This window comes from Etheostoma cragini, chromosome 14, assembly GCF_013103735.1.
Source record: "Etheostoma cragini isolate CJK2018 chromosome 14, CSU_Ecrag_1.0, whole genome shotgun sequence".
In the NCBI taxonomy this organism is placed as follows: domain Eukaryota; kingdom Metazoa; phylum Chordata; class Actinopteri; order Perciformes; family Percidae; genus Etheostoma; species Etheostoma cragini.
In genome coordinates, this window is record NC_048420.1 from 20,496,557 (window position 1) to 20,509,689 (window position 13,133).

At 38.8% G+C, this 13,133-nt stretch overlaps 1 protein-coding gene across 1 annotated transcript in view; it reads left to right on the forward strand.

The window, feature by feature from the left end:
- lypla2 (lysophospholipase 2) overlaps positions 1-12,228 on the forward strand; it is a 12,878-nt gene extending 650 nt beyond the window's left edge. The window contains exons 2-10 of the mRNA XM_034892201.1: positions 4,313-4,405; positions 7,091-7,122; positions 8,050-8,115; positions 8,457-8,504; positions 8,656-8,726; positions 9,099-9,172; positions 9,438-9,539; positions 9,710-9,880; positions 10,402-12,228. Coding sequence (XP_034748092.1) covers positions 4,313-4,405; positions 7,091-7,122; positions 8,050-8,115; positions 8,457-8,504; positions 8,656-8,726; positions 9,099-9,172; positions 9,438-9,539; positions 9,710-9,880; positions 10,402-10,452 — 708 coding nt within the window. The 3' untranslated portion in view covers positions 10,453-12,228. The remainder of the gene's footprint in view (positions 1-4,312; positions 4,406-7,090; positions 7,123-8,049; positions 8,116-8,456; positions 8,505-8,655; positions 8,727-9,098; positions 9,173-9,437; positions 9,540-9,709; positions 9,881-10,401) is intronic.
- Positions 12,229-13,133: the final 905 nt, after the last annotated feature.

The window sequence follows — 13,133 nt, forward strand, 5'->3', positions numbered from 1 at the left end:
GTGTGTGTGTGTGTGTGTGTGTGTGTGTGTGTGTGTGCGGGAGGAGGAGGAAGGTGGATGCCTGTCACTCAGTGCCGCATATTATCCTGTTGTTTGCCAGCCATCCGTAGCCATTGAGCAAAGAGCTGTATGAATGCAGCATCCTTTTTTCAGTGAGTTTGTTCAGCCGCTTAACGTCCACACCATTGACTGGTGTGAGACACACACACACACACACACACACAGAAAGACTGCAGCACGACTCTTATTTTTTGTGTGTTTGACTTAAATGTAATTGGAGTCATGCAGAATGAAGACTCGTGCTTTATGTTGGCTGCAACACAAGCAGCTTCTTTTTTCTTTTCGTGTTTTGTATCACCTAAAAGTAACACTAAGCATTTACTATTGACTTAGCCTACAATTTTACTCAATCATCCGACAATATGTGGTGCTCTGTCACAATTAAATAAGGACCACTTAACTACCGCACAGCATTTTGATATACTCTAAATCATTATATGATGACCAAGATGATATCCACTATCATATGACAGTATCCATATTTATATCAATCAGCTGCATCCCCTAAATCAACCTGTATTAATGGAAAAGTATCTGCTTAACTTATTTCTGACAAAAAAAGCAACATTTTCTGCTTCTAGTTTAGCTTCTGTGAGGGTTTTCAGCTTTTCTCTCTTTATATAATAATTTTATATTTAGTATTTGAAGTTTAGGCTGATTATTGGACAAAATAAGTACATTTTAGATCTTAACATGGGCTCTGAGAACGTGCAGTTTTCACTTGCATGTTTTTCTGACGTTTTAAAGACCAATCGATTAACTACAAACTTTATTCATGGGTAATGAAAATAATCGTCACAGTCAAAGCTCTAATCACAGCCGTCGACATCGGGAGAAGACTTAAGATATCTAATACCTTTTTTAAGGCTTCCCTGGTGATGAACATATAGTTTGTGCATTTCCACACATGGCCTAAATATTCATCACTACCGGAAAAGGGCCGTGGAAAATAAAGGAATAATTAATAATCATCCATTCACTTGTTTAATGAGTGCGCAGCTAGGTAGAAACTCCAGGTCATGGATTCAATTAAATTTGTGTTTTCAGTTTTTTAAAAATGTTTTTAGACCTGAACTGGACGAGATGCTTGTACACACATAATACTATTTTTAACCACCGGCCTCCTCCAGACGCATAAAGAGTGAGCCATTGTTTCTTAGAGCGTTGGAAACCCACACAGTTGTTTTATGCTGGCACCTGGTTACGGGTCAGTGTAAATCTGCTTAACAATAACAGGTGGAGGATAAAAGCGGTAGGAAAGTAATTAATCGCTTCTTTTCATATGCCAGCATGTTTAGAGAGCTTGTTTGAGCAGATTGTCCGATGTTCCTGCACTCCTCCATCTTTCAGTCATCCACCTTCTTTTCTTATTTCTCTGTCTTTCTTTCACTCCTCTTTTTGTGTGGTCAGCTTTCAGTCATATTATCAATGTGTCTCTGTCTGTTCCCACTCAGGGCCGCAGTGCATCTAAATTACATCTGTTAGAAAAGGATTTAACCCGGAATTAGAATTTGGTTATGCCGAAGCATGACCCTTGTTACTTATTTATTATTATATGCATTATTAGATCATTGATACTGATGCGTCAATGTTTAAGCAGCATTTTAGTGTTGCAGGGCTATTTTAACTACTTCACATACAGTTTCTGTAGATAGTTAAGTCCGGTAGTTTCCAACCTAGAAGCAGGCACCTCTGAAGGGTCACAAGATCAACCTGAACGGGTCACAAGATGATTGAATGAATGAATAAATGAAACATTTATTGCCCCTAGCCTTGGGGCATAGGGGAATTTTGCTTAGCACAAGAGCATAAAAGAACATCGATCACCTCACATGGCAGCACATAATATAACATTATAACGGCAAGAAAGAAGAAAAAAGTTGTAATACATAGTTTTTTGTCCTCAGTTATTTAAATGAAGAACACTGAGGAGTTTAGAGAGAAAATCTGTCCGACAAATTATTGACATCTGAAATGTAACACAGACTCCCAACTAGACACAATTCAAAAAGGTTAAGAACAATTAGTTTTATCTTTAACAACAGTTGTATTTTACAAGCTTGTAATATGATTTTTCTATGTGAAATCTGAAAAATAGATTATAACTATAGCTGTTAGATGAACACACATCTAACACAAAGTACAACATTTCTTTCTGATACGTGGTGACGTAGAAGTGTAAAGTAGCATAAAATGGACATACTCAAGTAAAATACAAGAACAGTATATAGTATTTAAATTTACTGGAGTGAATGTAAAATTATACATTTGGAAATGTTCCTTCTTCATGAGATTCTTAGCAGAGTATGTGCCGTGCTGAAAGAGACAATTTCCTGGGGCTTAACCCTGCTCGGTTATTATTCAGCTATTACTCATTTATCATATCATATCATATCATTTATTATAAGTGTCAGGATGGAGGGCGAAAACAATCTTGTATTGTCCATCCTTTGGACGCTTAAATAACACATTTACCGCCCACTTCCATGTATTTAAGCTGTGAAAATGACCATCAGATGATAATTGATCACCTGCCAAAGAGCAGACATTTAGCTGCTTGGCCATGCCGCCGGAGGAATATTAACTTCCCGTAGAGTATAATCCCGCTCCAGGTTTACACATTAACCTTTGTGTTTCAGACATTTCCCTGTCTCCTCATCGCCTATTTACCAATCAGGCAGCACGCCGTCTGTCTTGCCCATCCCATCTTGCCTCATGCTTTCCCACTTCAACAGAAACTTAAGAGGCATTAAGGCTTTTACTGTACAGCAACCCCCTGATCTCGTGCCTGTTATCGATGGCTGACTCACTGTGCAGAGGGGCGGACGTCTGCAGACGATTTCCACAGTACTGTACAGGGGAGAGTGTGTTTCATTTAGTTAATGAGTCTGGTCACTAGCTGACACACACACACACACACTCACACAACTATACCTCATGACTGCTGTTTTAGGTTCAGCAGCTTCATTATGCGTATGTGCGTATAAGTGTTGAGTTCAGCTTTGCTGTTTCTGTGTGTGGACTGAATGGCTGCACCGATAAACAGCAGCAGTTGTAACTGTGAGAGTGGGCAGGTCGTTGTCATTGCTGATGTTACGGGGGAAAAAATGCAGTCCTTGAAACAACATGACGGATCCAACTGTACACGACTCTGCCATCACTTGTTTCTGGAAGTAACCTAATTTGAATGAGCTCCACAATACATCCTGGTGATTTGAACATTTAGTTCTTTGGCTTTTGTCAACAGGTTTGGAGAAAGAGAATTTAGTAAATATTTAACAAGAATTTAACACATTTCAGTTATTTTGATTAAGGGAACCTTGCTATTTCAGGCATTTATATATATTTCAACCTTCTAGCAAATAATGTATTTTGATAAAATGAGTTATTGCGCTTTCCATTATAATGGTATTTATTACGATTAGTGATTACTTGATTAGAATATTTTGATTGAAAATGAGTTGGCAATAGATCGGGATAGAGCCCGACCAATACTGAATTTTTGAATCAAATGTTACTGATAGATATTTTGAAGTTTAAAGTTTGTGTGGACGCAATCATTTGATTCAGAAAACAAAACAGCTTACAATAAAAGTTGGATTTAGAGCCAAGATGCGGTTGGCACTGGTTGCTGAATTAGGCTACGTTTCAAATTGCCCAAACATGTCGTAATACCAAATGCCGGTTCAGCCGGTTTGCATTAAATAATTAAACCAGTTTAAGCTCATACATCCGACTAGATCACCAAAACCTGAAATCAAATGAACTTTAAAGTGACTCAAACCAAAACTGTAAAAGTTAAAATATGAATTTATAAAGTGGAAATGATGTTCTTATCTGCTTGATTGAGCTTGCACTTTCCACTTGCCCTGCAGATCTAGAAACCAGAGAAAACAAGTTAATACAAGTCAATATGATGTAATCAAATGACTCCAGAGCCCAGGGCTGATTCATTAGAAGCAAAGTTGACTGGTAGGTTATTTGTGTAATCTGATGTCTTATCTGTATTATATAAAAAAAAAAGAGATTATCCCCAAAATGCTCCAGAAGATTAGGGTCTTGACTAATCTCTTCACAAATAAAATATGTAAAGTTTGAACTGATTTTAAAACATGTGTTATCTGTAATCATTGTTGCTTGAGAACATCTGAAATGTTGAGTTAAATAAAGCTCTTCCAATGAACATGACAACCTTTTTATGTACTTCCCCACCCAGCTGACCGCCGTTTTCTGTCCTCTCTTCTGACTCCAGCACCTCTTACAGTATATGTGTGGTAACAACATGTCTGTGCCGCTGCTCGCCGAGGCTGTGACAGTGTCCGGGATGGAAAAGGAGACTGCAGCGGTGAGTGGAAACCACAAAACTCAAAACATAGATGTATTTGTGTTCAGAGCACAACATGGAGCAACATGGAGTTTGACCTCCCCCACACCTTCCAATAGGCCTACCAGTCTTGCTCCATTAAAACTAGATCAGAGAAATACGTTAACTAACCATCACCATGCACGTAAAGACTCAATCCATGATTTAAAGTGTCGCCCCTCCACAAAAATCTAAAACACGACATTGAAACCTGCTTAAGTATGATCCACATTGATTTACAAGGGTTTGATGCACATATTTAATCTCTGTTTAAAATGACAACCGTGCTGTGTTAACTTGTGGTTGTTGCAAAAAAAGATGAATGTTTGACGCTGTGATAACTTTCCAAAGTTGTAAAATCCTGTCTCATAGTGTAATAATCAATCAGTCTGGTCTTCCTGTGTTGTATTTGATCACCTAAAAGCATAGTTACTGTCTAAAATACAGCTTTATTAAGTTGTTGCTGTGAGTAATAAAGGTTAGTTTAAACAAGTTTTGTTTGTAAAGACTGATGTAAAGCAGCGTTTATTTTCATTATGATCAACAGACAAAATGCTTGAATTCAATCACCAAGTCAAACGCCATAGTCATATTTTAAGATATACTTTGTCAAACACTGTAAAGGGAGAGGGAGGGGGAGAGTGAGAGGGAGAGAGAGGGAGAGAGAGGGAAAACACACACGACCAGCAATGTGTGCTCACATTATGGATCTGAACGTTATCGTCCCTTAAATCGTAAGTCCGTGAATTGCGTGTGAGATTAAAATTGCAGGCCGGTAGGGCGGCTGGTTAGCTCACCTGGTAGAGCGGGCGTCCGTATATAGAGGTTTACTCCTTCAACTCCAACCTGCGGCCCTTGCCCCCCCCCCCCCCCCCCCCCCCCCCCCCCCCCCCCCCCCCCCCCCTTTTTTTTCAAGTCTAAACTGTCCTGGAGAAATAAAACCCTAAAAGTATAATTAGAAATTGCAGGCCAGTTAATCCTCAGCTTTTGGTTCAACTCCTGTATTTGGTTCGGATCGCGTTCTCACCTGAAGTTAACCAAACTCTAGTTCACGTGGAAGTGAACCGAGACCCCCGTTTTCAAGCGGACAAGAGTTTGTAAAAAATACAGATTGGATATTTTTAAAAGCAATGAGCACCCAGTTAAGATGCACCTTTTCTCAGCAGGGAAGTTCCTTTTCCAAGATTTGTACACTTTTCAATTTTGTTTAGTACACATTAAAAATCCTGATAAAGATTCCTAATGAACTCTTCTCCTTTTGTGATGAGAAGCCCCACCTGTAGCTGTATCTTTAGCAGTAACACGTACACTACAGTAAGCAGACGCGTTGTGGAGCTACTCAGCTGGATCTGAGTGTAAAAATGAAACAAACTGTTGTAAGGTACAGTGCAGGGATTTGTTAAACACCGGGATCAAAGCTGACTGTCAGTGATCCCAGCAAACCCCATATGGAAGAAAGGTGTTTAGATCTCTGCAAGAACACCTAACTCTATGATTTCCATCCTTCACGCAGTGAATTTCCAGCTTTCTAAATTGTTATTCCCTTTCTTGGTTTCTCTGCGGGGAGTCGCGTGTGTGGAAACCAGCAGTGAGGACTTAGCTTGGCAAGAAGTGTTTACTGGCACCTGTTCTTCCCTGTTTGGGAACAAGTATGCACACTCAGCAGTACACGGTCTACTACAAGATAGATGTATTGGGATAAATTGTCTCAAGTTTAAAGCAGCTTTATTGAAACTGGATTCAGATCTCATGTTTTGGTGAAAATGTGAAGACTGTTTAAGTTGTGCTGCTTTCTCTTAAAAAGCGTCCTTTAGCTTTTTCCATGTCCTTCCAAATTACATAACAGGTTATACATGCTTTTATTTTCTTCAATCTCGCCTGGGCCACTAAATGTACTTTATGTTGGTCTTAGGCAGAGCTCCTTTTCTCCGACTCTCCAACCGATGCAGAACGCTCCCGCCGAATTTTAACAGGCGCTAAGTGACACACATTATTCCACTACTAGTCAACTAACTCTGGCTAGCTGTTTGTAGGCCTAGCGTGTTGAAATAAAACATGTACTAATCACTTTTCCATTAATATGTGGCCTAGCTCCAAATGAAATCAAGGATTTATTGACTCCCTATGCTCCTTAGATGGGTGGCTGCAGCTCTGCTGGTTGGTCCTCGATCTCGGCTTGTGACCAAAGGGGGCCGAGCCCCCAGACTGTGGAACCTATCAGACGCGCTACATCATTAGCATCTTTTCAATCCGGCCTTAAAACTTTCTTTAACAATATTTGATATGATGCAGGGTTTTCTCATCTTGCTCCTTTGTCATTTTATATACATTTTAACTTTTATTTTATCTTCCGATGTTTTTTTATTATGACTCTGTTGTTTGGATTGTATTCTTTTGTTTTCTAAAGAAGCTCTCCGTAACCTTGTTAAGAAAAGTGCTACATAAGAAAGTTTATTATTATTATCATTTTGGGTTCCTTGTTCCAGCAATTTGTGTGTCCAAAGTAATATATCGCTATCTAAATGAAACAAAACTTCTAAATGTCTTTGTATCTGCATTTGGATAGAAACAATAGGAAATGTTCCCAGTTTATTATAGTTTTATATTTAAGAGTTATACATTTCAGAGAGAAAGTTCTGATCATTTCTTTCTTTATATGTGCTGCAGGTGATATTTCTTCATGGTTTAGGAGACTCAGGGTGAGTAACTGTAAATTAATTTCCTGTTATAGATATTACATGAAATACTTTTCATAACATGAGCCGGGCGTCAAACCTGAATACTTTAATGCCACAGTCCGTAATGTGTTACTCTATTTTAAGAAATAAACTTTGTTTTTCACTAATTCAGAATAAATAAAAAAAACACATTATGGAAAACTTTCCTCTGTCAGCAGGCAAACGTGAAAACAGCCTTCAAGTGTGAGACTGTCACTCTGCATATCATTCTGCACAGCGAAGCTCAAACATCACAGTGAATAACAATTTGCAAACCACGTTCTTAAATGGAAGTCGACTTTAAGCGTAAAAATTAACAAATAAAGCTTTTAAACCTATGTTTAAATACTCTTTTTTTTGCAGTTTCCAATTTTCTTTTTATGTCTAGCCAAATGTTGTTAGATAGAGTTTGTTCATTGGCACTTATGACCTCCAGTTATTCTAAAATCCTGAAATTAACATTTGGCTTTATTTCTTTTTTTTATTAGATAGTTATACTAACTTCCCATTTATGAAGTGGCTTAAAGTAAATGTAGTTAAATAATGCCCTCATTCATGTAGCTTTATTTCATAATACACCACTAACAACAGCATGAATAACTGATCTGAAAAGCTCTCAAACCATCACTTGATGCCGGCTGATTCCTTTAATAAGATCAAATCGTGTAAGTGGAGATCAAAAAATATCCCCTCTGGTGGGGGATTTCCTCTTAAGGGCCTGAATTTACTTCAAGTACAATGAAGTGCATACGTGTTATTCATTTATAAGCCACATGTGAGGTTACAATCGCACTGTATTGTACATTGTACTTTGTTGTAATATATCCGGGTTTGGATGCACTGCATATTAGTCATTTTGCTGACGCTAGATAAGAGACAAATAGTTTTTTTCTCTCTCTTCTCTGTCAGGCATGGGTGGGCCGACACTTTGAAGGGGATCCAGCTGTCTCACGTCAAGTTCATCTGCCCCCATGCGTAAGTTTTGCTTATTTTATTTTATTCTCCTATTCCTTCTGTCATAATTTATTCCTTCGAGACTTGTCAGCAGTCAGGGAAACTAACATCTTTTTCTTGGTGTGGTTGTGTGGAGAGAAGTAACCTGTGAACAAGCACTACATACATAACATACACTTTGTAGATTATTTTTTTTAAGCCAATTAGCACATCAGAATGCATAATCAGCTTCAAAACCAACAGTCTATCTATGATCTTGCCTTGTTGAGTGAATAAATCAACACACCAATATTTAGCTGCTGCTGATCTCCTACACTGACTGTCATGTTTTCATTTCTCTCCCTCCCTTTGTCCCCCTGTAGGCCCCCGATTCCCGTCACTCTCAATATGAGGGCCATGATGCCCGCGTGGTGAGTTGGCGTGATGAAACAGACAGCCTTTTAGCTCAACACTGGATGCTATTGTTTCCCTGGAAACCACAGCAGGCTCCCATACTGGCATTGACAATACTGCAATTGTATATATTGATTTCCTTAAACACGTGTCTCTTCATGTGTGCAGGTTTGACCTCATGGGTCTCAGCCCCGACTCCCAGGAGGACGAATCTGGAATCAAGAAGGCAGCAGACAGCAGTGAGTTTATCTAAAAGGGTGCATCGTTATATCAATATTACCATGATTATTGCCCTCTCTATGATGATAGGCTTTTCACCCCATCTATAAGTATTGCCTTTCAGAACATCTATGAACATGTTTGCCTTTGAACGTGTGGACGAACTAATTATTTCAGACATACCCAGGCCTCTAGTTTTCGTCCTTGACCACTTAACAGCCAGACATGTATTTTTAAGATCTGAGGCTACTCCTGGTGGTCACAGAGCACAACAACTAAAAGTAAAGCAAATGAAACCAATCCTAAAAGTGACAGGGAAGTGTTTGTAGGGCAATCTGAACTATATGCTGTTTCCCTGATATGTTCAATAACACATATTTGCTTTCCCCCAGTCAAGGCCATAATCGAACATGAGGTCAAAAACGGGATCCCCCCGCACCGTATAATGCTCGGTGGCTTCTCTCAGGTTGGAATTCATATCTATGTATTGCGTTCTATTTCACAAGAGTAACATCTGTAACTCAATGTATATCATTATCAGACAGCGTCTGCCATGATACAGCATCAGCATTTGTTTTGATGAGTTAGGGTACAGACTGTGAGAACTGTGTGGAGCCAATCCCAAATCACTTTGTTTTCAGTGTTTTGAGAAAGGCTCCTTTTAAAGAAATATAAATGAATGCATGTAAGTAACATCTCTATCTCTGTCTACTTCCTGCCTTCCTTCTTAGGGTGGGGCCTTGTCCTTGTACACCGCCCTGACCTGCCAGCATCAGTTGGCTGGCATTGTGGCCCTCAGTTGCTGGCTCCCACTTCACAGGAGTTTCCCATCGGTACAGTCACAGTTATATGGCTCTTCTTCCTCATCAATTCAAACTTCTTCAAATGTTAAATGCTTTACTTTTGTTATAAAATAGTTTCACTAGACGTTCCCCTAATTAGTAGGGAAAAACAATTTGGATTAAGCCAGCTTACTGTGGACATTGTTATGTTTGTCTTGCAGGCGTCAAGCGGCAACAAGAACATCCCGATCCTGCAGTGCCACGGGGAGATGGACGTCATGATCCCAGTGCAGTTTGGTGCCATGACGGCAGAGAAACTCAAATCCATAGTCAACCCTCAGATGATTACCTTCAAAACCTACCAAGGGCTCCCTCACAGCTCCTGTCCTCAGGTAGTGTGTGTGTTTGTGTGTTTGTATGCGTACGCATGCGTTTTTTGTAAGATGCTTGTACAGTAGGGAGAATATGTAATTCAATGGTAATTGTTATTGCAACCAGCTCAAATCTATTCATTCAGGTTTAGATGTTTCAGTGTTGTTGGTATATTTAATTATAGAGTTTCAAACTCTGCACAATCCTTCTGCTTGAACCAGTGCAGATTTGAACCAGATATTTACAGACTCTCTGATTATTCAACCAGGGAGTGGCATTCACTTAATAGCCTTGAAAGTGCCCCACCTGCTGGTCACCTGACATTGTCTGTGCAGAAAATATTTTCATTTTCAGAAACCTGGCCTACTGAAGTATACTCTCCCGCAACTCAAACTGTCTTGGTTCATCTCATGAAAGTCTGTCTATCAAACAAATAGTTATCGTACTTTCGTAGACAGACAGTCACTATTGTTGTGTTTTCCATCAGCAACAGTATCATTTGTTTGTTCACTGTACCAACATCTACTTTGCTCTTTTGCAGGAGATGGCGGCTGTAAAGGAATTTATCGAGAAATATTTGCCCCAAATTTGACCTCATCTCACCTCATCCCCACTGTGACCCGCTGAGACACTGACCTCTCACCCGATCTGCCATTCTCCCACAGGAAACAGCCATGAGCACCCCCTCTTCCACACACATCAGCAAGATAAGATGACAAACATGCATACATATTTAATAATCATAATGGTTAGAGCCACACCGCTAAACATAACAAATAACAGAAAACATGTGATAGCACTCATACTGAAGACACACTGATTTGATTCTAACACAATTAAGTGCTCACACTTACAAGCCTTTCAGAGGGAGAAACACTGATTAACACATTGCATTCCTTTTTGTTTTATTAAAGTCTGTTGCTTCTACCTGACCTCAGTTTTTCTTCACTCTTACCTCATATTGCTTCATCCTAACCTGCAGCTGTCATGTTCTCTGTTGCTTCCACTGACACGCCTTTCCTTCTTTTATTGCAGTCAGTTTGTAAGACATTTAGTGGTAAATCAACAATAAGTTTGAGTCAAGATAACGCCTACCTGATACCGTCCGCAACCATCCTGAAGCGCAGTCAGACTCGATTTCACTTCTTAATCATTTCTATGTGGAACAAGACAGGAAATACTGATCTTCATCTTTTGGTTTAATCTGATTTAACTTTGACATGCTTGATAGAAAAGGTGGGATTAACTTCTCATTCAGGTAATATTGGTTGTTTGTAGACTTGGTTTATAATTGCAGGGTATAATAATACAAGCAGCCAAGAAGAAGGGATGCTGCGGTGAGGTGTAAGGACAGCAACCCAGAATTATGTTAGCGACAAAGTTAAAAGACAGTAAAACGTTTGATAAAACCCTGCCCACTCTATTTCTTGTCCCCTTCTGATTTTTTTTTGCCACAAGTAAATTTTGCCTTGTGAAATTCAGTCTGACTGCAGCTTTACTCTAGAGTTGGAGTCCCACAGCGACTGACTGACTGACTGCTGTGAGTGCTGGTTTTAGAGCCAGAACAGCTGGTTTTCTACCAACCCATCCATTCCACTACCTACCACCCCATGATTTATACACTGCAGCCAGTCCCGGTCTTGCGTCAGTAATCAATCTACGGGCGGCCCTTTTTATTAAAATACCAACATTCATGTGGGCCTCACATTTTTTCTTCTTTTGTAATGAGTGTGATAAAATATCTTGAACTAATATGAAGAAAATCCAATTGAAATAAAAGAAAATAAATCAATTGATGCTTTTGCCACCATGTGCTGTTTATTAAAACTTCCACAACTGCATGTTAGTAACCACTTAATGTGATTCTTAATGTAAAATTACTTCAGCAGACTTAATTCTAAAAATAATTTGGTTGGAGGCTTAAAGGTGAATGAATGACAGGAATGAGTTGCATGAAATACAGCATCACTTTAGATGGATGCAGGCCTGCACAGACTGCCCACCATGAGTCGCTTCACTGTTCCTCCCACCGACTTTTCCTCTTTAAACATTATTCCTTTTCAAGTGTTCCTGTTTCACCATCAACACCCTTCTTGCCATTATTCCAAGTATATTTTGTGGTTTTGTTTGTTTTAAATTGGGAAAACCTTGCTCCATATCTTCTTCGATGACACCTAAGCAATCCTGACTTTTGTTGACCATTTATTCCCCCAAAAAATGTAAGAAAACATTCACTTTGTTTCTTTGCTTACTGTAACCCCGTATTATAGAACATAAAAGGTTCACTTCTTCAAAATAAAATGGCTATACACTGGGAGGGCTTTGGCAAGAAGTTGTTCTAACCTAACTGAAGGGGGATTTTACAAGTCTAAAAAAAAAGCTAATCTTGAACGTGTGATCCTTGAACATAGGAGTGTAACTCTGAGGAGTCGTGTGTGCTTAAAAATATATACTGTATATCAGGTGTTGTGAATGTTAATTTTGCTCTCATGATTACTTGTTCTATATTGCTCTTCTCAGTCCAGATTTTTTTTTTTTACTTAAGAGGCAAGACATGTTTTGATTGTTGTTTCCAAATCAATGAATGTCTCTCTTACCTCCTTAAGTCCTTTTGTTTTTCTCGTCACTTTGAATCTCTGATGCAGCCCTGTGTGGTCGCTTCTCTTTATTTAGTTTATTTTTCTCCTCTTTTACACCTTCACCACTTTTTATTATTCCGACATTTTCCGCCTGTGTGACGTTGCATCGTCCTGTGTGTTTTTCTTCTGGGTTGTATCTTGTCATTGGTTAAGTGTTTTAAATGTTCTTTGTTTATTGGACTTATGTTTTGCGACAGTTGTCATCTCATCTTTTTGTGTCTGTTTAATGATGAGCATTAAGAAACATGTCTAGGTTTTTTTGTTTCCTAACACCTGTATGCAAATAAATGACAAAAAAAAGGTCCACTTGAGTTAGGCTGAATTCATTTGTCAAGTTAACAACATAAATTCAAGCCATGCAACATAGGTTGGAACAAGTCATGTTTTTTTTTAAACAAATCTTAAGTCCTAATATTTAACTTTTGCATCCGAAACAAGTAATCTCTTCTTTAGTGACACTTCAAGACATTAACACCAAAAGACTTATAGTGTGACAATACTGTAAACCAGGGAAATACACATTTTTATCAAATTTATTCCTTTCTTAATGAAAGGCATCAGATATTTTTAAGTCAAAGGGCTTATAAAGTCCAAGTGTCGAGAGTCATTTTTTTATTTTTAAGTCTGAGTTTAT